The sequence below is a fragment of the Lemur catta genome, chromosome 3, assembly GCF_020740605.2.
Source record: "Lemur catta isolate mLemCat1 chromosome 3, mLemCat1.pri, whole genome shotgun sequence".
NCBI classification, from domain to species: Eukaryota; Metazoa; Chordata; class Mammalia; order Primates; family Lemuridae; genus Lemur; species Lemur catta.
This window is the reverse complement of record NC_059130.1, coordinates 107306585-107334263: the sequence shown is the minus strand read 5'-3', so window position 1 is coordinate 107334263 and position 27679 is coordinate 107306585. Positions and strand designations below refer to the sequence as shown.

The window sequence follows — 27679 nt, the reverse complement described above, 5'->3', positions numbered from 1 at the left end:
GGTGACTCTCTTTCTGAACAGCAGGCGTGACCCGCAGAGTCACCAACCCTGCTCCCGCCCCTCTCCCTGGGGCCACCCCACTGCGTCTGCTGGGCCCGGAACCGGGTGTCTGCTCATAAATTACCCCCAGGGACAGTTACCCGCAGCAGCTGTGCTCGGAACAACCGTTGCTTCCTGGGTAGGTCATTTTTTTGGGTCAAAATATAAACCCAGCCCCCTGGCCTTCCCCAGGCAGGAGAGGGGGCGTGCGGCAGCCTAAACCTTTTATCGGATTCCATTGTAAATCGTTCTATTTAAGGTAAGTTGCTTGGGTCTGAGAGGCAGACAAGATGCCGGCCAGATGTTGGGTGGCAGCATCAGCATTCAGCCCGCGCTCCTTTCCTGCCTGACACGAGGAGTTGCCAGCAGTGCGTCTCCGTCTCCCGGGCACCAGCGCAGCCCCTTCCTCACGGTGTCGGTGTCGGGGGCTGGGTCTGTAGGTCTCCCAGCTCGGGTCTCCTCCTAAGCCAAAATGGTCCGCAGCCTCTCCACCCACTGCACTGGGGCACCAGCCACACCCAAAGCCTTCTGGCCTCAGGCCCACACCGGAGCCCCCTCCCGAGCTCTGGTCACCACCTGTGGCTGTCACTGTTGCCCCTTCTAATCTCTTCTCCCCCTTACAGAAACAACACACACACCTGAGGTGACTGAGTGGCTACAGAGACTTTATCAAATTATTTAAAATGTTGGCATTTAAGTATTCATGTGTATACATAAAACAGTTACATGGAAACATCATGGTCACTGGGGTACAAATGTTACACACAAGAGCCTGGCAGGTGAGCAAATGAGGCCAGGCTTGGAGCCACAGGGCTTTAAAAAACTGGATGTCCTCTAAGGGTCTGAGAGAAGGGCAGAAGAGGAAAGGGTCAGTTTAGGGGTTTGGCTTAACCCCACCACTCAGATCTCTTCAGCTCCTGTTCTCAGACTGTATCCCCACTACATACACACCCACTCCCTAAAATCTTGATGTGGTAAACACACCCAAGAACCCACTGGAATATGTCCTTATAAATATATTTCTTTTAGAGAAGACAAGGCACTTTGGGAACATTACGGCTTACTCTCCTACATGTACATCATTCTAGACAGAATGTAAAAATTGGTTAGTTTCTCAACTGAATTAACTGAATAAAGTTAATACAATAACAAAAATTGTTCCCTAGCCCTCACTGAGGCACTATTAAAGTGAACGTGGCAGGAGGCACAGAATGAGGCACATCTCTGTGCAACACCTGGTCCCAGGTTGGCGGGACCCCAGCAGAGCTCAAAGCCTGACGCCCCCCAGGAAGCCTGACATCTCTCATGAGCAAAGCCCCCTGGTCTTGCAGCACTGCCTTCCTCCCCAGGCCCTGAGGTCAGGTGAGGGCTGCAGCGGGAGGCAGTCCTAGAGCAGAGCTGGGACACGGTGGGAATGCTTAAGCAGGGTCACCAAAGCCACAGAGACCTCAATCTGTCCAAGCTGGCGCGGCAGAGTCGGAGGATCGGCGCCACGGGAAGAGATTTCACATTAACCCTGACAGTACCGCCTTGGCTCTGCGGTGACATTGGCCAGGGTCATTTCTGAGGGCGCTCCAGCTTCCATTGGAGAAGCTAGAGCTTGGGCGGCTGCTCTGAGCCTCCTAGGGCTCGCTGATCCTCCCCACCCCCACATTTGGAATGTACCCATCTCACGACCAAGGCAAAGCCACAAGTCACTTCTGACACTGCCGACTGGAAGCTGGGCCCCTGGGCCACAGGAATGGGGGCAGGTCCCCTGGGCTGGGCAAACTAGGAAGGAAGGAGCCTCCTTGGTTTCATTGCTTCTTAAGAGTCCTTACAGGCCATTGTTCCAATACTCTTACCACCCTCAGCCCAGTTTAAATAATCACTAAACTTTGCATTCTACAATTACAGGATTCCAGAACACATGATTACCTGCACTGGGTCCTTTATCATCTTAAAGGGCTCTAGGTTTAAGGAAGCAATTTTTTTTTTGGTGCACATATGCATAAATAGAGCCCAGAGGGCCTCTCGGCTGACTGGGTCCCCAGCCCCCAGAGCTGAGGAGGCTTCGCAAGGCCGGCTGCTACAAAGCGCCGAGCTTGGCTGCATAGATTTTAATGAGAGCGTCAGGCAGAGCTGTGCTGTTGCTCTCCGGGACTTGCAGATCATTACCAAACCAGCTGTAGGATGAGAACACAGCACATCGAAACCCTAGGAGGTCACTGAGCTAATGATCTAATCCTACCTTCCGCAGGCAGTGCCCCTCCCCACCTCCTCCTGCCCCCAGCCCTTTCCACGGTGGACTCTGTCCATTCCAGAAGCCAGGCCAATACCACCCCCTTCAAGGTCAGAGCAGAATGATAGTGAGCGGCTCTGGCTCCCCCTTTTCCGGAAAGGAGGAGGATGGGGGTAATTTAGTCAAAGCCATTAGGCCCAAACCCTGGCCTGGCCAGGCCCCAGGACTCCTATTTGGGAGAACCACTGCCCTCTGCCTGCCTCTCCAGCCACCGCTGGGTTGCAGCCCAGGCACCTTCAACGGCCATTTTAGGGTTCTGATGAAAGCACCTACACTCCTACAGCTTCCAAAGTGGGGGGTGGGAGACAAGGCGGGGGGCCCACATAGCTTGGTGTCTTGGTATGGAGCTAGGTGCCAAGTCCTGTGCCAAAGACACCTGATCTTTGGAGAGGGGGAGAGGGCACGCTTGGGAGCAGCTGCAGCAGGCTTAGTCCCCATGTCCTGAGATCCGGGAAAGAAGGCAGAGGGGAAGCATTCAGCAAGGGCACAGAGGCAGTACCCATGATTATACACATTCTCCTCAAGCCGGAGGGGTTTACGAGGGCTTTGGCAATTACTACAACCATTTGCTGTGCTGGGTAGAGACAGATCCTGTTTCTCTTTGTTTCAGGGCTCTGAAAGCCAGAGAAGCCAGGAGAAGCCGATTTCAGCATGAGAGGCTACACAATAGTTAGGGCAGAAGAGAAGAAACCTCACTGTTGGCCAGAGCTGACCAGTTTTTTTTCTGAATAATAGCACCTGTGTATTAGCTCTGGGAAAAAGGGGGGAGGAACAGAAGGAACATCACCATGTGCAGTGCAGGGTGTGGGGGAAGCTGGAAACAGGACCCGGAGTCCCTCTGCCTTTCAGCCTGCTTCACGGCTGCCAGGCCCCCCCAGGCAGGTACCTGCACAGCTGCCAGCCTGAGGGACTGAAGTTTCCACAGTTGGCAGAACCTATGCTTAAATTGGGGAAATAAAAGGGGGAGGAGTTGCAGAGGAATTGAAAACAGCACCTGTCAAAGCTGCCTACCCCCTTCCTTCTCTCACTACTTATGGTCTCCCAGAAGGGCAGCTCCCAAGGCCATGTGGTTGGCTGGTGATAGGGAAGGTGCAACCAAAGAATTCTGAGAGAGGGGAGGAGGGTCAAGCAGCACTGACAGGCTGGCAAAGGCCCAAGGCCTCCTACTGGGGCCCCCACCTATGGTGAAGTCTGGAGTAGCATAGAGCCAAAACAGCTCTGCCCAGACCCCAGCAGGTGCCCATTACTTGGTCCCAGAAAGCACAGGTGACTTGGAATCAGGAACTCTGGGCTCTAGCTCTGTCACTATCCAACTGTGTGACCTCGAGCAAGTCACTTCCCACCTCTAGGTCTCGGCATTCTTAAGAGGGTAGGACCCAAGGAGTTCCACCCTCCTTGCAGTCCTGCATTCCAAGTCTCTAAGCTTTGCTCCTGACAGCCAGCAGAGGCCCCGGGCCCTGTGTGTCAGGGGTAGTTTGGTCATGGATATTGGAGGTTAAAACGGCTGTGCTGCCTGAAGGCACCTAGGGGTGAGGGAGGGGCATTTCAGGGACACCTGAACGCCACATTCACCATGAGGGAGCCTGAGAGGGAGGCAACAAGCTCAGCCTTCAGAAAGGCAGCATTTCTGGGCAGAAGGGGCGAGACACTCTTTAGAGGCTTTTTGCCTCCTGGAATAAAGGGCATCCCTGGCACAGAGATCACTCAGCACAAGGCAGCCCCACCCTGTTGATTAGGGCCTCCAGCCTGCTCTGCCTTCTGCTGTGTCCACACAGGCCACTCTTGCTGCTTTAGGACCAGGAGATGGCTGACATTAATTGAAGTGGCTGAGGGCAGGGATTTTGGAAGGAGACCACACCTGAATATGGCTCCTAGGGGAAGGCACCATCTCCAATTGAAACTCAATCAAAGGGATCTGCTTTGGGGTTTTTCCTTCCTTTCAATACACAACAGTCACTTGAAGGGAAGAGGGAACATCCCGGCTACTGAACCTCTGGAGCCCCACAGGGCCTGACAATGGGAAGAGGAAATACATGTTGATTTGGAGGAAGCACTTGGATATATCTTTGGTTGCTTCAGGGAAGGCTTTGGCCCCTTGAAATTCTTTTTTTCCTCCCTTATGGGACTGTTGGGGTAGGCATCAAAGAAGGCAGGTAGAAAGGAAAGAAAAAGAAGGTGGGCAGCGGCAGAAAGTGTTAATCCGACCAGTCGTCCTCATCAAACTCAGAGGAGTCATCTTCTGAGTCGCTGTACTCAACAGCAATGCGACGTGACAAGATGGTGGCCACATCATTGCCCACGACATCCCGCTTCTCTTGCTCCTGCTGTTCCTCAACCCTGCGCAGCTGAAAGCCTGGTGGCAGAGGGAGAGAAGGGTGAGGAAGGTGTGTCTTTAGCCTCAGAATCCATTCAGGACTGGGTAAGGGGGAGTAGCCACTGGTGGGAGGTATACTGGAAAGGACAGAGAAAAAGAAGGATCCTTTGGAAGCAAAGAGGGAAAAGGGTTGGCAGGAGAAGCAGTAAAGGAGTTTTATGAAATGGTGGCCCTGGTGCTACAGGTGTGCCTGAAAGGAAGTCTGCTGTCCTCCCCAGGTTATGGTGAGGATGGTACTTTGACTGGGGAGCAGCCACCACACCCCATCTAGCAGGTCCTCAGTCTGCCCAATTCCGTCGATTCTAATGGGGCTCAGCTGCCCCAGATTTTCTCCTCTAGACTGGAAGTTCCTTGAGGATTAAAATAACAAACCACTATAACCCTTTGGGCCCAGACCTGGCCTGACAGAGAGAGAATAAATGCTCCAGGAGGATGAGATGATGAGGGGGAGGAAGATGGGGAGAGAAAGGAAAGGAAGGGGAGAAAGAGGGCAGAGGGAGGGAGGATGTGAATGGCAGAGCACTGGAGGAGGTCAGGGGTGGCTGAGTCCAGCTGAACAAGGACCTGCTGGGACAGTGATTCTTGTTTTTTTGAGGCACAGACTCTTTTGAGAACCTGATAAAAAAAATAGGAATCCTTTCCCAAGAAAAAAAATACATGCAAACACACCTAAAGCATACATTTCCAAGGAGTTCAAGGTTCAGGTTAAGAATCCTTTACTTTAAACCAAGGTGGAAAGAATTCAAATATTGACTATATATAACAGTACTATTCTATCTTATGTAGCTTATACTATTTATACAATTAAAATTCGTGACAGTAATTACACATAAAGTAAAAGAAAGTAAGTGGATATGAAGAGTTCTGAAGTTTTTATGTTTTACTGGGAACTTGAAAAGTACTAAATTATGTAAAATTTTAATAAGTCAAAAATGTATCATATCATCTGCAATTGCCTTTAAATTGTAAAATAATAATGATTTTAGATAAGTAAAATCTAGTGAAAGGACAGAATAATAAAATAATTTTCTACATTAAAAAAAAAAAAGAAGTCTAAATCACCGTATCTTTAGGGTGAAGCCTTTTTTCAGGCTGCTCTGACCCAACGAAAGCCATTCTCTGGGAAGGGTACAGAGTCCCTCTCAACCACCCCCCTAATCGGTTAGACCAACTTCAGATAGACAAGGCTCCATGGTCCCAGACCCACCACTGGGGCTTACCTTGACGGATGGCTGAAAGCAGGTCACTACGGGCATCGCTCACAGCAGGCAAGGAGGACTTAGGCTTGGTGACATCAGAAAGTGGTGGTGGTATGGCAGGCTGGCCATCCACACCACTGAAAGGGAGAGGAGGGGGCCCTGGGGGAGGGGGAGGAGGGGGAGGAGGAGGGGCTCCTCCTGCTGGTTGGGACAAGGGAGGTGGTGGCAGAGTTGGGTAGTCAGCTGCTGGTGGGGGGGGAGGAGGGGGAGGGGCAGCAAAATCAGGGTGAGGTGGAAAAGATGGGGGTGAAGGTGGTGGTGGGGTCCCTGGAGACCCAAATCCTACAGGTGGTGGTGGAGGCGGAACACCCATCATTGGAGGCGGAGGTGGTGGAGCAGGTGGTGGAGCGAACCCAGGTTTGGGGCCTGGTGGAGAGCCCAGAGGAGGTGCCGGTGGCGGGTGGCTTGGGCTGACCACACTGGATCTCTTGGGTCCAGCCAAGCCAGATCCTCTTTGGTTGTCTGCTGGGTAGCTAAAAGGCCAACGACAGAAGACCCAGCATCACTCTCAGGATGCAAACACTCACCAACATTCAGGCTTTATAAGCCTAGGCTCTATAAGCCTAGGTTCATCTTGGTTGACTACACCATTTTACTTTGGTTCAAACACAAAGAAAGACCTGGCTATAATCAGAGCAGACCAACAAGGAAACAGGTAGCCCTTTAAGGTAATGAGCTTCCCACCAACAGGGAGTATAATCAGAAATTGAGGAAACTACCTGGAAAGAAGAGGACTTGGGATTCCTCTATCATGTAAGAGCTGGCTGAGACATCCCTTAGGTCCCCTCCAAACTTTCAGCTATCCAGGGGAAGGCACCCTCCTGAACCCTCCTCTAAGAGGAATGTGCCATGGATGGTTGTCAGTTTACTCCTGGAGCCCAGGCTAAGAATGCAGGCAAGAAAGAACTGGAATAAAAATTCAAACTCCACCCACCCACTGTGCTCTGTTTCTCAGGCTGTTAACATTCACCAGGTCTGGTGAGGGCAGGAAACCCAAGCAACCTGACCAGACCTGAGTGGGATACAGATTTAGGTGAATGCATCTTCAGTGCTCATGTGGGGAAAACCTGAGAGAGAATGAGTGTCAATCTGAGGGTCTGCAGGGATGGGAAGTGAATGTGCCACCAGACTCCTGTCCCAGGTTTGAAAGAGGATTAAGGCTACACTTCTCCTGGGAGCAGATTTGCTTGGCTGCAGCTGCAAGGTCTCAGGCCATGTGTGAGGCTTAAGGTCTTCTCTTCCGTCTTTGTATCTGTCCTGCACTAACAGCTACTCCTTAGGAAGGCATCCATCTTGGAATTTTCCACAGACCTTCAAGCCTTAGCTGCATCTGATAGGGCATGAAGGAAGTGACTGGGGAGGCAGAAAGAGATTTGGGATTTGTGGTTTCAAGGGCCAAGAAGAATGAGGGGAGAGGAGGACGACAACATTGCTTTACGTCTCCATCTGAGGCATCCTCAACATATTTAGTCTCTAATTAAACAGTGTCCAGGGCCGGGGGACGGTGGCTCACGCCTGTAATCCTAGCACTCTGGGAGGCCGAGGAGGGAGGATTGTTTGAGCTCAGGAGTTCGAGACCAGCCTGAGCAAGAGCGAGACCCCGTCTCTACTAAAAATAGAAAATTAGTCAGACAACTAAAAATATATAGAAAAAAATCAGCCGAGCATGGTGGCTCATGCCTATAGTCCCAGCTACTCGGGAGGCTGAGACAGAAGGATTGCTTGAGCCCAGGAGTTTGAGGTTGCTATGAGCTAGGCTGACGCCACGGCACTCTAGCCAGGTCAAAAGAGTGAGACTCTGTCTCAAAAAACAAACAAACAAACAACAAAAAAAACAGTGTCCAAGGAGAAAGTTCACTTATGAAAGCTCTCATTTGTCAGGCATCAGAAAGGACAAAGGCAACTGTGAGAAAAGAGTGCAATCTGAACAATCCCCGGACCTCTTTTCAGCCATTACTGGCTAACTTGTCCTCTTTACACATCTGTCAGGGATACTGACAGATATAAAAATGGACAGATGTGAAGTTTCACCCTCCTTTCCCCTTGTTTAATTCTGGAGATTCTATACCGCAGCGAAATGAACCAGTAGCAACAAGAGAGGAAGGTGACTATCTGCTAGGTTCCTAGATAACCAGACAAGGTATCTGCTAATTATATCATGGACAGCAGATTATATCACTTCATTTCATGCTGAGTTAAAGCTAAGTAAAAAAATGAGAGAGAAGCTGGTGACTTCTACCTGTTCAGGTTTAGGCAAAATAGCAAGTAGTTGAGAATACAAGTCTGGAGTCCAAATGACCAATCATGGCTCTGCCTCTTACTGGCTGCATGACCTTAGGTAAGTTCGTTGACCCCTCTGTACCTCACAGTTCACTCATCTATAGCACAGAAATAATAACAGTACCTATCTTAAGAGGACTCCTCTGGGGATTAAAGAACACACAGTGTTTAGCATAATACCCTGCAAACACTTGGTAAATATTAATTATTTCCATTATGTAGACAGACTTGCCTGAAGTTACTTTTGTCATCCTGACCAAGACTTTGAATTCTTATGTTGTTCTTGAGTGTATAACCACCAAGAGTGGATGGAAGAGGTACCACCATTTACCTGAATTCTGCTGGTGGGGGAGGCAAGTTGTCCTCAGAGAAGGCAGGAGAAGGTGAAGAAGTGGAGTCTGACTGCGGTGGTGGTGGATAGCTGCCTGCATCCACGTTTTCCACAGAGCCGATGCTGCCATTCTGGTACACCAAGGTGGGTGGATACCTGACAATGAACCCAATGCCAAAAGCTGTCATTTCAAGAGCCTGAGTGGTAATCTCTTTTCTCCTTAAAACACACCATAAAGAATATAAAAACTATTAGGGAGAAATAAAATAAGTAAATTCCCCAAATACTTTCTGTTATACTGAAATTTTATTTTAGGATTAAATATTCTATTGTCAAATATATAGATATTCTCCTGAATTGTTTACCGTAATGAGATTCAACCTAGATTATTAAAACCATGCTGTTTCTTTCCCAGTGTTGGTCTTGTCAAACCCAGCAGTTAAATTCTCTCCCAAATATTAGGTGCGGCTATATCTGAATCCCAAAGTCTGTCGTGTGGCAAAGGGTGAAGCCAAGCCCCACAGGCTAGTGAGCTGCAAACACGTGACGGGCACACAGCCTGATTCTGAGGTCAGCAAGCCTCTGGAGTGCTCCAAGGCCAAGGAGGCATTTGATTGCAAAATCAAGCCAAGGATGAATGCGGGTTGCTGTGTGGTAGTAAACGTGGCCTCTCTGCCAGGTCTCTTATCAAACAAAATGAGCTAACGATTAAAGTAGGGTGCTAGGGGTTGCCTCATGGAAACCTGTCCCTCAGAGCATGGGGCCTTGGATGAATTTGTTCTGGGTCAACAATAACAAAACTTCAAACCAGAACAAATACACCCAGCAACAAGCACAAGTACATCAAGCATCAGCTAGCAAAATTTGGCCTGTTCTGCTCTACCTCCCGCTTCTTTCCATCATTGTTGGGTTCTGAAGAACTCATCTAAAACACACCCCAGGAAGAACAGGGCTGGAGGGAACTAACTCAATCAAAAGATGCTGACTTGGAAAACCCCGAAGCCTGGAGTCCTGTAGGCTTGGCACATGTCTTTACAGGCTCACCAACAAGCATGTCCAGATAGACTAGCCATGCAGCCTAGCAAACCTCTCGGACAACATGAAAATGGGAAGCAAATCCTCATCTTCACTATCCCCACTCCACAAAAAAGGACACACACGATAGTTGGCATTCCGAATATGCAAGCTTCTGGCCTCAGAGTCACTGAACCTATGACAAGTGCCTGTCTGAACACGATGGGACTATGGAACAAAATGGCCCCCTTTATTGGGAGGTGAAGGTAAGGAAGGCACCCTCCGGGCTGATTTCCCAGTAGAGAGAAAGGTTCATTTTTACTTTCACCATCTTCATCACTCTTTTAAAACAAATCTCTTAATCCATGAAGAAGAAGTGTCAGAAGTGTCAAGATTTTTAAAAGTCAAGATTTTCATGGTAGAGTTATTCCTAAAAGCAAGAACAACTCAACTCTTTCCTTTTATCATTCCTAGCCACCCGGCATAGGCTGGCATGGTTCTCTGACAGGCAGGATGCAATGTATTTAGAGGAAAAACCAGGGCGACATTCACGCCAAGCAGTCATGGTGACTTGGCTTTGAATGTCACACAGGTCAGACACTAGGATAAGCATCAAACCAAGCTTTAAAACCATTTTTTCCCCTTTAAACCTCCAGTGTGATTTGGTATTGGGAAATTGGGGTCAGACTGACATCTCTTATTTCTCTGCAGAGATATACAGCCTCAATACTGGCCAAGCAACCTTTCCCACACTGTCTCTGAGGTCTGCATTCAGTCCCTTGGCCAGCCTCTCTCCCAAGACTGACAAAGGCTGGCTGAAAAGTTACTTTGGTGATGTGCACAACTTGCCTGCCCGGCCCTCCCCACTCCTGTGGAATGCCCAGCTCTGAGGCACAACCTTCTCATCAATGCTCTGGAGGCAAAGGGCTCCCAAGACCAATTTTCTTCCCTTTCCAGTCTTTCCTCTGAGGCCTTTAAACACACCAGTGTCTGGCAGAGTTTGGGCACCAGGAGCCATGGCTAGCATGGGCCAGCCATGGGTTTTCTTTTTCAGATGACTTCAGTCACCTCATTTCAATTGTTGAGTCTCGTGATTTATTTAGCAAATTTTAATCACCAGATGAATACACTTTAAAGTAGCTGATTACTAGTGGTATTGATCTAAGCCACACAGCCAGACTTCAGGGGGTGTGAAAGGTGTCATGCCACAGCAGTCAGACTGTTGTCCCCAGGTCCCCAGCCCCTTCAAAGAATGTTACTGAAAGTACAAATGCACCACCTACCCAGAAGGCCCCAGCTTTTCTTTGGACTCCACAAATTCTTGTCCCATCTTCATTTTCTCCCACTCTTCCTTACGGGTCTTGATTTTACGTGGGTTTACATTCCCTCGATTTGGATTATCTTTCTTTTCTTTCTATAATGAAAAGGAAGAGAACATTTGTGAAACATTTTCCAAAGTTCTTCATTAAAATTCTACCCATCTCCGTACATGTAAATCCAAGAGATGATTTGCCAAGACAACATGATAGCTACAGAACTTACAGAATTACTGGGTTTGGAGTGACCTAGAGGCCATTTAATCCAAACTGCCCACTGGGCGAAACATTTGCTCACTCCCACACTCAAAACACCTTTAGTGAGGGAAACCCACTACCTCTTTGGGTAACTCAGTCATGTTTGTTTTCCCTTTGAGCTCAGCTTCAGGGAACACTCACATTTTTGAACTGTTCTAATTGTTAAAAAAGTGAGTAAACAGCTATTTGTTATTTGCTCTGCCACAAAAGTCAGTCAAGGAAGATGAAAAGTAATGACAGCTGCAGATATCTGGGACAGATATAGGGAAATGGTTAATAAAAAAAACGAAAACAAAACAAAAACCAATGAAGAATTTTTCGGCCTGTGCAGCTGCACTAGCCCCGGTACTCTTGGGCCTCCTGGCAGCCATGCTAATGGGATTGTGCGGGTGAACTCGGTGGGTCACATACATACCACTAGGAGTCTAAGGGGAGAGGAAAATCTCCAAAAACTATGCATATCCCCCCACCCTAGCCCTGCCCAACCAGAAGGTGTTAAACTGCTCCAGTTGCAAATCACACACTGCAGAACCTTGTGCTGATCTTTGAGAAATGAGCTGCAAAACTGGCAGGGAAGGTACTAGCCTAGCTTGAGTGTCCAGCAGAGTCAGGTGCAAATTGCAAGAGAAATAAATGGTGAATAGAAAAGTCAATTTCTAAAACTCAGCCTGAATATACTCAATTGTTAATAGCGCTGGGGGGAACAAACACATTTTTGGTGTGATTTATACTTTCATCTTGGTTGTGCTTGGTGTGGACACATTTTTTTTTTAAGAGTTTCACCTGGCATCCAAGCAAGCAGCCACTCGAAATGATTACTTCACGTAAGACTGGAGTCCTTTTTATCCCCCCTCCACAACCGTGCCTACTGATGTGTAGAACAGAGGCCCCTTTCCCCTCACCCTATGCTTTCTCTTCTCTTTCATGATATCCTTGGTGTCCTGCAGCATCTTCTCCTTCCAAAGATCAAAGAAGTATGAAGGGTCTGTGTAGAATTTGAGTGCCTCTTTTCCATCGTCCCTGGGATAGAAATGAAGACAAGTAGCTGTCAGTAGACAGATGAGCTCCCAACCAAATCCAATATTCCAAACACCTACCAGTTAACAGTTTTTACACTAAGAAATCAAGAAGTCATTTGAATCGATTGCATATTTCCTCTCCCATACCAGCATTTCAATGCCCCTGAACGGCACCTCTCTACTTATCTGGCTTTTTAAGAACCTTAGCCTTACTTTCAATTCTTAGCAGAGGAATCTGCATGGTCAGGGCAAGAACAGGCTATAGCAGCAGGGATCCTGATTATTTCTAATGATCTGCATGGCCACAGACATCTCCCTGAGGATATCCAGATATCCTGGCACATCAGAGGGGATTTCTGCCACTGGTTTTCTTTCCCCTACCAATTCCCCAGGACTCTCTGGGAAGCATTAGTAGCTTCCCACTCACCTGAAACGTGTGCACACATGTGCAGGTTCGCATGTGTACATATGTACACACATGAAATGTGTACACATGTACAGCTGTTATTCCTCTGCACACACAGATAACCACAGTATATTCCACCTTCTAGCTCCCTTCGCGATAGCTCAGTATCCGCCCCACCACCACAAGGGGGCTCCAGTGAGAATAGAAAGCCACCTGTTTCAGACCACAAGATGGTTTGTTTTTTGTTTTTTTTTTGAGGCAGGGTCTCTCTCAGTCGCCCTGGCTAGAGTACAGTGGTGGCATCATAGCTCACTACAACCTCAAACTCCTGGGCTCAAGCGACCCTCCTGCCTCAGCCTTCCAAGTACCTGGGACTACAGGCACACACCACCATGCGTGGCTAATTTTTTCTATTTTTGGTAGAGACAGGATCTTGCTCTTGCTCAGGCTGATCTCGAACTCCTGACCTCAAATAATCCACCTGTCTCAGCCTCCCAGAGTGCTAGGATTACAGGTGTGAGCCACCGTGACTGGCCAGACCACAAGGTTTAATCACCAACACTTAGTGGCTGCGACAGAAGTACAGAGTGAGCTCCTGAGTGTCTATATACGGGCTATCTGCCAAATTCAATGATCCTGATTGGAATCCTGCACTTTGGCATGGCTAAGCCCCTCTGACTACACAGAAAGCATGAGCTTAGGGTGAACGTTTATTCTAACATTATTCTGAACTAAAACAAATTAGAAAAGTAATTCTATTCCCCGTCCCTCGAATCCTATCACAACACATAGAAAGCATTTCCAAATCAAATGTTAATGATTTCTACATTAAATCTTGTTCTGAGTTAGATACACCACCACTTGTTTCTGTTAGGCCAGGTCCAGATAATTGAGAGGAGATGCTAATTCTGGGGTTGTATGTTAAAAAAGAAAATACCATTAACTGAAGAATAAAATTCTCTTAATATCATTTGTTTATCCTATTCTACCACACAAACCCTATATCATACTCCTACAATAGTATCAGGTGTGTGACCCCTTCCTGCCCAACAATCCCTCTGCCCAACCTAACCAGACTCAGTGATGGAGACTACAGAGTCAAATCTCTGTCCTGCTCTGCTAGCTAGCCCCTTCGAAAGCCAAGGGGCAAATGCAATTCCACACAGTAACAACAAAGGACAGATGCCATGCACATTCTCTGTAGCTGTGTGAGAAGCTACCAAGCTCCTATTTCAAGCTCCCTGAATCAGGCTGGTGTCCTTGAATTTCACAGGGGTGCATACACACGTGCACGTGCGCGCACACACACACACTCTCTCTCTACCTTGCAGTGTACCCATGTCTGATAGAAGACATCTGCCTCCAGCTATCTGTAATTACTTTTTACCTGTTCCAAAGATATTTATGGATGTAAGTAAGATAAACATTCGCTTTCAGCCCCTGTTCAGTGGTTTTTGCAGGATGACAACACTCACTACCAAACCATTGGCGGGGACAGGCTTTAAGTTGTCTATAAGGCTACCTTCTTTTTCAAGTCCAGCTGTATGTAGCAGGGTAGGTCCTTTCAGAAGGAAATGTCCAAAGGATGTTCAAAACAAAGTGAACGATGCTCATTTGGAAGAATTCTAATTACTCCTTAAGCTTTGGAAAGACCCCTCTGGGCTCAGAGCAGCCAGTCCATGAGGCTGGCCCCAGTAACACGCCCAAACATCTGGTAATCTAGTGGTTTCCAAGTAACTGGGAGCCTTGCTAGAATGTTGCCCCTGGGATCTACGCTGTAGGACTGCCTTGTAACAAAGTCCTTTTGGTTCTATAATAACTTAAATTCCTTGGATGAAATCCAAGATGGACCTGGCTTATACCAAATTAAACTCTGTAGCATGCAATGTTACAGCAAACTTAAAATATATATTATATTCACTATAAATTTCAGAAGCCAAATAATAGTAAGTGATAATTATTTATAGGGTAAACTTTAGCTTGTGCCACAAACAACTTTGGGGTAGGTAGTGAGCTTTTTGATACAATCCTCTGATGTAAACAACTCTTCAGATAAAAAGACAATCCAGTGTTAACTATATACCCAAAAGGGAGGAGCTAGCCAGCCATTACCTGTAAGGGGTAAGATTGTTGAGAGGGGGAGGAGTATCACAGGTATTGTATGTTTCTAAGACAGGCACTGGGAGAGAGTTTCTGTCAAAAAGCTTCTGGTCTTGAATGGTAGAGCTTCTGAAGGCCTTCCGGGTGTTGATTCCTTGTAGTGACACTGAGAGAAGATGGAAGGCGTTAGAAAATGGACGACAGGCTATTTGAGCAAACACTGAGTCACACTAGTCAGAGAGGCCTCAGCTGCTGCATTTCTTGGCTGCGGCTGTCTGCAGCCAGGTTTTTTTTTCCTCCCCCTCTGGGGAAGCCCCACAAGGCTGTCAGCAGCCCAGCCATTTCACGACTGAACAAAATGAGGCAACACAAAGGTTTACTATGTGGCCAGATCTAGCAGGCTCTCCCTAGGAGGAATGAATCTTCCAAGTACTTTTATGGTAGCAAAATATGATCGAAGGAGGGGAAATCTGAGAACGAGGGAATAGGGGGAATGGGAGAAAGGAAGTATATGAGGGTGTGGTAGAGCTAAAAAGGTTTCTTTACACCACCCAGGCTTGTGTCATTTCAAAGCAGAATTCCATACGTCTCTGTGATTTCTCCCCTCACTTTTTACTTTTCACTCAGGGGAAAAAATTCTAAGAAACTGCTCAGCAGAGCCTGCAAATGCTGAGCTCAGCTTTCTTACCTTCTTCTTCCTTGGGATCCAACTGAGTGACTTTAACTTGTAGTCGGTCAACCCTCTTAGCAAGGGAGCTTACCCGAGAGGCAAAGGTATTTGCCTGAGTAAAGAGCTCTCCAAAAATGTCCTCTGCATATTTACCTGGAAAGAGCAAAGAAACCAAGTCACTACTACATAAAAGTAACATAAATGGTCAGAAAAACTGGCTATTAAAGATCATATTCCCCACCCCCAAAACACCCCTGCCACACCCCCCTCCCACAAACCCTAAGATGGTTTGAACTATATGCAGGTGCTTGCTCTTGGAGATGGAGACATACCCTCCACCCCTCCATAGCTAGGGCAGTCTGCATATATTCTATAACTCAGAGAGGGGTAATATTCTATATTCGAGTTATATTCTATAACTCAAAAGGGGTAATGCAAAAAATTAATCCTGGAAGAGTAGACAATAAGTCTACACACTTGCCTATATTCCTTAGCCTCTTGCTGTTTTGTAAAAGCACCTTGTAAAATGGTTCTGGAAAACAGATTGGGAGTTAAGAGGACCTTCTAGGTATCTACAATTAACATGACAAATAAGAAATTACTTCTTCAATGGAGCCTCAAAAGTACACTGAACAACCAAGATGAGTTGTAGTATCTTTGAAGGGCCTTGAACTTATCAACAACCCACAGCAGAGACACATAACTTTTTCTAAGGGTAAAAAGGTTAACTTACATTTTGTAACCTATAACTTTCAAAGTCTTTGCTCTAGGTTATAATCCTTCAAATCTACATCTTAGGAAACAAAAGCTGAAATTTTCAAGCCTTCCCTGAAAAACAACGCACCAGTGGTCTCTTGCCACAATGTTTTGTTTTTTAGAAAAAAAGAAAAGAAAAAAGTTCTGTACTTTCAACCCTGGAATGCAAGGAGAATTTGCAGCCAAAGAAACATAACAGCAATTTGACACTACCTCCATATTGTCATTCCAAGCCACAAGGCACATTCTTACTAGGAATAAAAAGTGGTACATACGAATAAATATACCATCTGAGCTTCTTACTTGCAAGGTGAAGGCAGGCATAAGCGACTGTGCCCAACTAAAAATTTTTTCAAAGAACTATTTAAAGTAGGCTCTAATTTTTAGCTTCTAAACTACATTTATGCTTAGTCCATATCTGAAGGGAAAAAAATTAGTCTTAAAGGCCAAAACTGCATCTTCAGGGTGAACTGCAGCTCACCTTCCCAATATAACCTGGAGAGTAAGGAGAAGACCAATCAACTGCGGATTTTGAATTGCTGGTAAATTTAAGTCAATAAGGAGTTTCTAATCAAGGAAGGGGCAAGTCCTTGAATACTGAACGGTTTTGTGATCTAAACAACTATGGAAGCTCCTGAGCGCAAAGGACTCAAATCAGCTAATGAGCTGCATTTCTACTCTGCAGGTTGGGGATCCTATTTGATGCTTGGCTACAATATGGCTAAGGTCCTCTAAAAACTTACTGTATCATGGTCATCTAGGTAATGGAAAATTGTGTTTGGAAGGCTAAAACAGAGCAATATGCAACATTATGTGTGGAAAATAAACCAAGCTCAAAAATATCTGTTAACCACCCAGCTGCTCTAGAGGAAAAGAAAATTCCAAATCAACTTACCCTTAGGTCACCAAGAGAGCACCCAGGATTTCCTGCTCCTTAGTAAAGGGGGCAGTGACAGTGGCAGTACCAGTAACAATGAGATCTCTATCTTAAAGAGGAAGTGAGGTGATACGAAGGCTTCCCCTGGTCACACCACCTCAGGCCCTAGGCAGACCTAGAGCTACACAGAAGGAGCGGTGAACTTCTGTATTTAAGTCTCAGCTCTTTCTATTTATACCTGTGTACTCTGCAGTGAGTCACAATTTCTCAGCCTAGTTTCCTCATCTGTAAAATGGATAACTACATCTACCTCATCAAGTTACCGTAAGCATTAAATGAACTAAAAATACAAGTTGTTACAATGAGATTCTTCCTTATATTGCTCAACATTAGATGACTTTTAAGGTGTGAATATCTAAATACTTTAAGTTTTAAGCTTAGAGGAAAAATTGAAATATAATTACAATCAGTTATTTGATAGTCCCTATTCTTCAAGTGCTAAAAATTATTCCAACCTCTGAAAACAGAAGTGTGATACTTAAATAGAAGAAAACCAAAACACCTTGTTCAGAGTTAAATTTCACTCGTTCAGATTACCAAGGCAGACTCAATATCCATCAGGACATTCACAACAGATATCACTTTTTGCAAAATATTCCAGAAGCAGTCTCCCTTAGCAGAACTCTTCAAATGAAATGTTATGTGGAAGCAGAACAGGTAAAACTGATTTTTAAAAATGTGAAGCTGCTCTTGTTGAAGTCTGAGTGGGAGTCTCGGAGCTCCCCAATGGCATGCCCGGCCCCCTCACCCCTACTACAGTCAGTTAGAAACTCAATATCATAGCATGATCTTCTAATGACCCAAGTGGGAGTTCCACTCTCCTAGGTGGCCACAATACTGATCAAAAGTGCTGGCTGGCTGGTTGTGCCTGTATTTCCTAAGATATGGCAACCTAATATGTGAAATGCCAATCTCACTGTACTTGAGGGAAAATAAGAATTCTGGATGTGCTGTCACAGAGCGATCCATGGCTGTAGAATTTTTAGTTTTTTATGCTTTATCCATTCCATAATCAGACTTTCACTACTAGGCTGAGCAGTTCTGCCTAGAGTACGACGCACATGAGGCCAAGGTCATGAGCCTGAAGCACATATAATAAGCCCTTCCCTGAGCCCCTTTCTGCTAGATGAAATCCTAGTCATATTTCAAGGCCTGGTTCAAATGTAACCTCTTCTATAAAGCTTTCCTTGACCTTCCCTATCCCCACCTGTGCCTCAACTCCCTACAGTAAGTATTCCTTCCTTCCCTATAGTCTCTGCACTAACAGCATGGAATGGTGGAGAACATATAAGAATGAATCACTCAACAAACATTTACTGAGCTTCTAACTGGGAGACAGGTACTATATAAGGCAGACGCTGGGGTTCAAGGACAAACAATACATGATTTCTGCCTTCAAAGAATTTTTAATTTAGTAAAAGAGATAGGTAATTTGCAACATAATGTGATAAGTAATAATATAGGCATGTAACAGGAGCTCAGAGGAGCACTTAGACCAATCTGGAGGAGCAGATCCCTGAGCTGGGCCTTGAAAGATCAGCTACAGCCCGCCAGGCAGACAAAGATGGCAAGGGCTGTCCAGCCAGCGGGGACAGAAGAGTACTGCACGGAAGTGTGAAAGAGCATTGCCGGTCTCAGGAGAACTACTAGTGGGTGATAATTCATTCTTTCTTCCTTTTTTCCCTTTTCCCTTTTAAAAGAAATCTTTTAAAAAGACTATAATACGGGAGAAGGCAGATTGCAGAAAATGAGGCTGGAAAGGAAGGCAGGTCTTGGAGAGCTAGACCAAAGAACTTAGACAATTCCATACTGAAGGACAGGAAAGAAAAATAATTAAGATTTATACTTTTACTGTAAAAATACTTGTTAAACTGTAAGATTTAAAAACTCAAAAATTACTAATTATAAAAGTAAAACGTGAGATCTGTGTTTCAGGCAGATCACTCTGGGAGGGGTATAGGGGATAGGCCTAAGGGGGCTGGATCAGACAAAGGAGGCCAGGAGGAGGCTTGGACAAAATAGTTCAGGTGAAAGTTTTGTTGTTTTTACCTTTTTTTTTTTCCTCCAAAAGATGGGGCCTCACTCTGTTGCCCAGGCTGCAGTGCAGTGGAGTGATCACAGCTCACTGCAGCCTCGAACTCCTGGGCTCAAGCGATCTTCCCACCTCAGCCTCTCAAGAAGCTGGGACAATGGGTTCACAAGCTATGGTGCCCAGTAGTTTTGGTGAAAGTCAATGAGGGTCTGAACCAGGGCACTAATGGCAGACAGAAAGTAAGGAACAGAGCTGAGAAATTCTTAGGAAGTCTCAGTTTAAATACTGGCTGTATCTCTTTAGGCAAGTTACATTACTTTTCTGAGCCTTCACTTCTTCAGCTGAAAATGGGAATACGAGCACCTACCCTCATAGGATTATCGAAAAGATAAAAAGCAATAATATGTGTCAAGCCCCTATCAAAACCTGGCATAAAGTAGACAATCAACAAACATGACTTCCCTTCTTACTCTCTCCCCATTCTCCTCTTAACAATTATTTATTTCTGTCTCCCTTGGTAGATTATGAGCTCCTGGAAGGCAGAGACCATTTCTTATCACCACTGTATCCCCTCAGCATCTGGCACATAAAATATGTTTAATACATGTTTATTGGACGAATAAAGAGTCAGTTAGCCCCACAATGTGAGGAAATCTTGTTTCCTTAGGCACAAACCAACCCTGGCCCTCAGACTGGCTTCCTCAAGAGAGGAGTGGTCTGATCACAAGTGGCAAAGTGAGCGATGGCATCCATCAACACCACCCTGGAAAAACACCTGTGAGAGGGCATAACTTCTGCTGAGTGAGAATAAGAAGCATCATTAGCTAGATGGTCTTTGTCCTATGGAGAAGGAACAGTATGTGATTGACTTCTACCTATTTGGCCTTCTCAGGGAGACAGAAGCAGAAATAATGCTTTTAAGCAGCAGTGAGGCTCTCTGCAGCCTTCATATGCTTGCTTGTCAGCTGCACTGCTATTGCGCTACTGTCAACGTTCCTTTGTATAAGACAGACACTGGCAGGGTTTCATTTCTTTGCAATGCCCCATCCAGGTTTTCCTAAGCCCTGGATCAACTGAGATGGTCCCTGAGCTAGGTGAAGGCTTAGGAATCTCAGACTCCATACATCATCTGGTCACAGAGCTTTGTCTCCTCAGGCTCCAACTTTAAAGGCTGGGCCTATTACTATCTGGGGGAATGCAGGCTTTCTCGATATTCCACTGCCTTCACTAAGGGCAGTGACGCGATAGGAGGGGCAAGTGTCTGAAATAATTCACACCAAGATGCCTTTGCTAAGGAAGATCACAAAAATGGCATTTTGACGGAGGTTCTTACGGGAGCTGGAGTGGCACTAGACAAATGCAGAGCCAATCCAAGCATCTGCCCTTCCCATACCTCAGCTTCAAGCAAACAAAGTCAGCTTGATTCAGAATGAAATCCAAACCACATGCATGTACCCCACCCAAGGCAGTCTCATTCATTCTTGCCAATTAAAAAAATATATATAGTTGAGCTGGCTTTCTCTCAGCTCCAAAACAGACTGGGCTAACCCCCACCTTCCTCCTAGAGAAGAATGGCTCCAGCTACTATTTGTGTCACTGTGTGTTCACACAGCTTGCAAAACTCCTAATACCCCAGAGACTGCAGAAGTAATTTGTACTCTGAACTTGGACCTGGGGGCTTGCAGCACAATTAAATGTGTACCAGGGTGGACAAGTCAGCCAGAATCTCTCTGAGTGCATGTTTGCTTTACTCCTCTTTGGGAAGAAAAGAGTTGGGGGGGCCTCGGGTAGATAAAGACTATTGGCACATTTGAGGCTTTAAGAAAGTCAAGCTACATCGAACAGCTCATGTAATTACAGACACATTCCCCGACCCAAGATACTGCTCTGTGAACCTCCCACTTTACAGAGAGAATTCTGCTCTGTCATTCCATCTGCAGTTTTTGCTGCAGCCCTTCCTGCCACCCTTCCCACAGATTTCTTTTGAAGCAGGTGGAGGGGGAGGGGGAGGGAACCTAGAGGGTGGTAGCAGATAAAGAAGGTTGAGGGGAAGAATCTATACCAAAAAGGAGCCTCTCTTTGGGGAGGGATACATTTTTGCATTACCTAGGGAAGGCAGATGGGGGAGAAACAGGAACACGGAGGAAAAGGAAACTAAATAAAGAGCACCAACGACCCCTGAGGGCAAAGCACAGGCTCTCGGAGGCACTCACTCAGGCTGCCCAGCTGTCGGATGACATTTGCCAGGGAGATGTTGGTCACGCATTCCAGCTCGCTTCTAACACTAGGCAACGTCTGACGGCACAGGTGCCTTGGCTCGATGTTCCTCGTTACTAATGGCATGGTGGACCTGCTTCAGGCAATGTTCTGAATGATGAAAAACAACCTAAAAAAGAAATAACAGGAAAGTATTACTCAACCACAAATTCCAGGCACACTAGGGCTGTGTGAGTCTTTTTTTTTGGGGGGGGGGCGGGGGTCTTGCTCTGATCTAAAACAGTTTTTAAAAAATCTTCACTCCTATCTTTTTTTTTTTTTTTCATTTTTAAGTCCTCCCCCTACCCTTCTTAAGGTTTGTTATTAGAAGACTTGCTATATAAGTTTAGAAATTCTGAACTGGTGACTGCTGGCTGAGGTACACAGGCAGCAAAAAAACCCTTAAAGTGACATCTACTGCTCCAACCAAGAGTCCCCAGAGGCAAAAAGGCATGCTTAGAAAAGAGCCCACTCAGCAGGCACTGGATAGTAGAGATCCTATCCTTGAGGTGTCCGTTACCAGGACAGATCATCTTCTAGGCCATCAATTACAAGGATCAAAAGAGAGCTTCTGTTATCTAATAATCTCCACAATGAAATCAAGATGCCAATAGTGACTTCACTGATATAAATCAGGACGTAACTTTGCCAGTTCTTCCTTGGTGGATGATTGTTAATGTATAACTAAATTCTACTGCTAGTATCTACTTAGGTTAGTCTATAAATTGACAGAATGAAAGAATATAAAGAAAAATTTTACGTGTTCAATATGTCAAAACATGCTGAGTAAACTGTGCTATAAGATTCCCCCGTCCTTTCTCTTCTATCACACATCTCCCTTTCTGTCTCCCATCTGGTTCAACACACCTGAGCCAAAAGGCTCTAGAGACAGCAGGAAGTGTCTGGAGCAGATCCGGAAACATTCCAGATAAATTTTTTTTTTTTTTTTGAGACACAGTTTTATTCTGTCACCCCAGGGTAGAGTGCAGTGGTGTCATCATAGGTCACTGCAACCTCAAGCCCAGGAGTTCAAGCGATCCTCCTGCCTCAACCTCCTGAGTAGCTGGGACTACAGGTGTGCGCTATGACATCCAGCTAATTTTTCTATTTTTAGTAGAGACCTTTCTGTTTGTAGTAGAGACAGGGTCTTGCTCTTGCTCAGGCTGGTCTCGAACTCCTGGGCTCAAGCAATCCTCCTGCCTCAGCCTCCCAGAGAGCTAGATTATAGGTGTGAGCCACCACACTCAGCCCGATACTGTTTCTTATCTAGTCAGCTGAGCCCCTTTCCCAAAGAAATCCCCCAGCATTTTATATTCACGCTGAGCTATTGTTTTAGATTTAGATTACCAAATTTCTAGCTTTACAAGAATAGGAAGAGGTTTTAATCTCCACAAAACGGATACGATTACAGTTCAGGCACACTGGGATGGTCTTTTTTCCATATCTTGCAAAACTAAAGAAATCTAAAGTGGCCTAATGGTTCTCATGCTAGGGAAAATGGCAAATTCACTTAAATGAAAAGACAAAGCATAAAGGTAACATATCCAAGCCCCCAATATTATAAACTCCTCTTTTCAAAAAAGCAAAATAGCAGTTTACTTACATCAAAGCTTAAAACACCAGGGCATCACCAAAAGTTGATTGTGAATATAAAATGCTTAAATCAAACTAAACATCATAGATCTTAAAAGCAAACCAACATATTGTCTGACCAAAAGGAAAAAAAAAACCCTTCAGCCTCAAAGGGGGAGTAGAACCCTTTGGAACAGACTGCTCCTTGTTATGGACATTCTGATCTGCTACAAGTAAAAATAAAACAGGAAGCCAGCAGCTTGGGGAACAAGATTTCCTGTCACCAACAGCAACAGCCCAAGAACCAAGAGAATCAGCTGTTTGCTTATAACTTTGAACCTCCTCTTAATAGTCACTGTGTGGCAGCTGTGCCTATCTTTGGGGTGCAGAGGTGTTTCCTGAATACTTGTCTACTGTCTAAGGAAATGATTTCCATTCCATTCCTCTGCAAAATTCCCCCTTTGACTCAACAGGTTTTCTAATCTAAACTCTGGACTTTCCAGTTTAACTTTTCCTTAATGTAAAAGGTATCAGGCACTAAGATACAATCTTCAGTAACACAGTGAAAAGAGTTTGGAACAAGAAAGGAGGCAGGAGGTTACAAATAAAAGAATCTTGCAGAGCTCTGTACACCATCCTCTAGATGCCCTTAGATTCCCAAATTTCAAACTTTCTGGAAGAACCAGATATTTGGGATACAGGCAGGAATGACTGGAAACAGCCAGTGTGGCTCCCTCCATTAGCAATCATTTGAGTACTTGTTCCAGCTTTTCAGAGGAGCTAAAAGAGCCAGACCACCTTGAAATTCTGTGTTGAATGTGATCACCAACAGGGCATTCCAGGCTTTCCCTCTATAGATTCCAGATGGCTAGGAAATGTCAGATTGGGGTTGGGGGGCAAATTCTAACACCTTGGTACTTTAGCATTTATGCTTTTCCAAGTGCTTTGAGTAAGCAGACACAAATGGAGTTAATTCTATGTCATCTTGGTGGCGTTTACCTGGAACCAAGTTTTCAAAAGCAAGATGGCTTCCTCTTTCTAAAAAAGTCAGCTCCTATAAATTGCTGAAAAAGTAAGCTCCCATTACAGCTAGAGAGTTTTCAAGAAATAATAATATGTCAATATCCATTAAGGCAAAACAACTAGAAAAGTATATCTGCTATTTTTTAAAAAGCCATTTAATTTGTTTCAAAGCCACTAAAAAGAGACAAGATTCCCTGTTATATGAACTCACTTGCCACCATTGTTCATCTTTCCTTTAGAAAATCCATAGTTGGTTATCTTCTGCACAAGACGTATGGAATTATGCATGATCTGAACCACAACAGTTACTTGACCAACAACAAAAAAAATCCTACATTCTGGTGAAGATAAACTTAGAAATGGGCAACAAGACTTCCAAGCTCTTAATCCTTTCAATTTAACTGCAAGGTGTAGAAAATGCAAGGGCTTTGGAGTTGAGACATACTTGGGGTAGAACCCCGACTTTGATACCTTACTAACATGTGACCTTGGGCAATTTTCCTAGAGACAATAAATAATATAATGTATATAAAATGCCCACTACAGGCTAAAAAACAGTTATATGTAGTTCCACTGACCCTGGGCAAATCTTCCTATAGAATCAATTCTATTCATTGATAAATATTTAAAAACACTTTTAACCATAGACATATTATATAGTAGAATGCAATATTCACATAAAAATTTAAAGATGAAACTCTAGACTTCAATAAAATTTGGTGGTTTTTTCCTGGAGGTTGCTCCCAGCTATGGTCCTAGGCCTCCTGAACAACATACTCTCTCTCTTCTCCAGTCTCTCATAACTGGGGTCCTCATCTGAACCACAGAATAAAGAAAATGATCAGAGAGACTGTTTTCTCAATTATCCTGAAGACTGTAAATAACCAGCACTATTTTAGATGCACTGGAGAAAAGTTAACACATTATATACAATGGATGCCTAATGGCATTTGGGTTTAATTCTTCCACGGAACCCTAGTTGAGAAAGGCTTCTCTATCATGAGGAACATTTTACTGGAAAACTTATGGAGCACTGAGTGTTCAGGAACCACTGAATTAAGGAAGTACATGGTCACATTTGCATTTTAGACAAATCATTCTAACATAACCACGGAAGTTTTATTTGGGCAGGAAAAGGCTGGAGGTAAGAAGACCAATTGGGAAACTCTTCCCAGGCTGAGAAGGAGAGAGCAGGAAGGGAGAGGCTACTACACCACAGCTGACAGATATGAACTGAGAAACCACAGACAGGCTGTAAGGGGGAGTCTAGCCCTTCAGCCCTGCTGCTCTCTCCGTACAGTTTTGGTTTTTTTTTTGTTTTGAGACAGAGTCTCACTCTGTTGCCCAGGCTAGAGTGCCGTGGCATCCCCCTAGCTCACAGCAACCTCAAACTCCTGGGCTCGAGCGATCCTCCTGCCTCAGCCTCCCGAGTAGCTGGGACTACAGGCATGCACCACCATGCCTGGCTAATTTTTTCTATATACATTTTTAGCTGTCCATATAATTTCTTTCTATTTTTAGTAGAGACGGGGTCTCGCTCTTGCTCAGGCTGGTCTCGAACTCCTGAGCTCAAACGATCCGCCCACCTCGGCCTCCCAGAGTGCTAGGATTACAGGCGTGAGCCACTGCGCCCAATCTCTCCTTATAGTTTTGTGCAGTTATATTCACAAAGTGATAAAATGTATGTTTCCTTATGAAGTGTCATGAAAAGAGCTAAATGCTAATGCCAGTGACAGAAATGAAAACAAAGTGAAGAAAACCAATGAAGTAGTGGTTCTGAGGTAGAAAAATAAATTCTAGGAAGCCAAGGCAGGAGAATCGCTTGAAGCTAGGAGTTCAAAACCAACCTGAGCAACATGGCAAGACCCTGTCTCTACAAAAAATACAAAAATTAGCCAGGCATGGTGGTATGCACCTGTAGTCCTAGCTACTCGGGACGCTGAGCCAGGAGGACTGCTTGAGCCCGGAAGTTTGAGGTTGCAGTGAGCTATAATGATGCCACTGAGCTCTAGCCTAGGCAACAGAGTAAGACCTTGCCTCAAGAAAAAAAAAAATTCTAAATACATGAAAGAGTGGAGTGCCCTGTCTTTATGGAATCAGTGAAGGTCTCTTTCAGTCATCCTTTACTTGATTAGGGAAATTATATGCTATGTAGTATTTGCTAATTTGGGGATTTGAGGCCTTACCTTGGGGGATGTTACATAGAATTAAATTAGAATCGCTGAGAAGATAAAAGTTACAGGGAAGCAGATTTCAATTTATCTAGTTCCTTTTAATTGGAACTGTCCTATAGTAGAATGGGTTCTCTTTAGATAAGGTCATGAGTTCCTCCAGCCCTCATCCTCTGGATGACCAGCTAATCAAGCATGTTGGGGGAGAAATTCCTAGAGTATAAGGTGTTGGAAAGTCAGACTGGGTGACCTCTACAATGCCTTCTATATCAAAGATGCTATAATTCTCACTCTGGGCTTTAGTCTCCTGTTCTGCAAAATAAAGGGACTAAGCTAAATGATCTTTAAGAAGCTTCCCAGCTCTAAAATTTCTGGGTTTGTTTCTACCCAAGCTGCCATAACCTCCTCACTCAGCCAACATCAACTTGCATTCTAAACACAAGATCAGAGGCAAGTTTAGGGACTACAGAGAGGGGTGGATTAATGGCCATGAATCAAGCAAGCCCCTTCTCCAGGTCTATGTTCATCTAGTTACCAGGACAGGTGGAATCCAGAATGGCCCAAGAAATTTCAGACACAGCCCTAGGGTTAAGTTATTTATACTGCCTAAGAGGCTCCCAGATTGATCTCGGAGTTGGCTACCCAAAGAAGTCAAAGGAAAAATTGGCTTTCGGACCAGTTCCAGACATCTAGGCCAGACTCAGCCGCAATTCCCATCTTTACCCCTAGCTAGTTTCAGCCTAAGGGACTGGAGAATGTATCTGATAACAAATAAAAGACTTTAAGCATCCCTTCCTAGCCATGGCCTGGCAGTATACTGATAAGCCTGGACTGTCAGTGCCATTATGGGATTCATGCTTTGCAATGAAAACTGGTTGCGGCTCTTTGAGTTCCCCTCAGACAGTGAGATTCTTTAAGTCTATATAGTGGAAGTTATGGAATATTTACATACCATATTTGGTCAGTGTAAAGTCAAAAAGAGACTGTGACATCCACTCTACTTTCTGAACTCCCACAACTCTGCTCCCAACAGCCGGGGGTAGGTGGGATGAGGTGGGGGTAGGAGGAAGGTAGTAAGGGAGGGCTGCATGTGAGAGGGAAGAAGTAGGAGGCACTCATCTGTACCCCACACTCTGAATTCCTGTTATTACCAGGACAGAAGACAGATGACTGCTCATTCTGGAGATGATGTTTATTACTAGCTGTTTATGATAAACAAACAAACAATGCTGCATTTAGAGCCAAGGTTACTGATAACACCTGCAGATTTCTATGGTCACATCCAAATAGCAAGTATATCTGAGCAATAACCATCACAACAGAAATGCTTCTCGAGGCAGTTCCTCTTTGAAACATCCCCCCAAAACGCTGATCAGCAGTAGCAGGGGATGGAACATGTGGGGATGTTGCATGTGTGCCAATTAGGACTTCTGCTTTCACTTCAGCATTTCCCACTGTTCTATAGTTAACAGCGCATTGGATGGGGGCATATGAGAAGAGGTTTATAGTTTCCTCTCTCAAGAGACAAATTTCTTTATGTCAAATAATATGCATTCAACAGGGTTCAAGAATTTCAATTGAAAAG

The 27679-nt window shown here is 45.2% G+C and overlaps 1 protein-coding gene across 2 annotated transcripts in view; it reads right to left on the bottom strand.

Annotated features, from left to right (window-relative positions):
- Positions 1 to 683: 683 nt before the first annotated feature.
- Positions 684 to 27679, bottom strand: part of WASF2 (WASP family member 2) — a 68803-nt gene continuing 41807 nt past the window's right edge. For both annotated transcript variants that reach the window (XM_045545821.1, XM_045545822.1), the window contains 8 exons: positions 21286 to 21458; positions 15366 to 15500; positions 14690 to 14843; positions 12055 to 12172; positions 10862 to 10992; positions 8565 to 8720; positions 5915 to 6426; positions 684 to 4673 (listed from right to left, as the gene is read on the bottom strand). In XM_045545821.1, the coding sequence (XP_045401777.1) occupies positions 4516 to 4673; positions 5915 to 6426; positions 8565 to 8720; positions 10862 to 10992; positions 12055 to 12172; positions 14690 to 14843; positions 15366 to 15500; positions 21286 to 21415 (1494 nt within the window). In that variant the 5' untranslated portion in view covers positions 21416 to 21458 and the 3' untranslated portion in view covers positions 684 to 4515. The remainder of the gene's footprint in view (positions 4674 to 5914; positions 6427 to 8564; positions 8721 to 10861; positions 10993 to 12054; positions 12173 to 14689; positions 14844 to 15365; positions 15501 to 21285; positions 21459 to 27679) is intronic.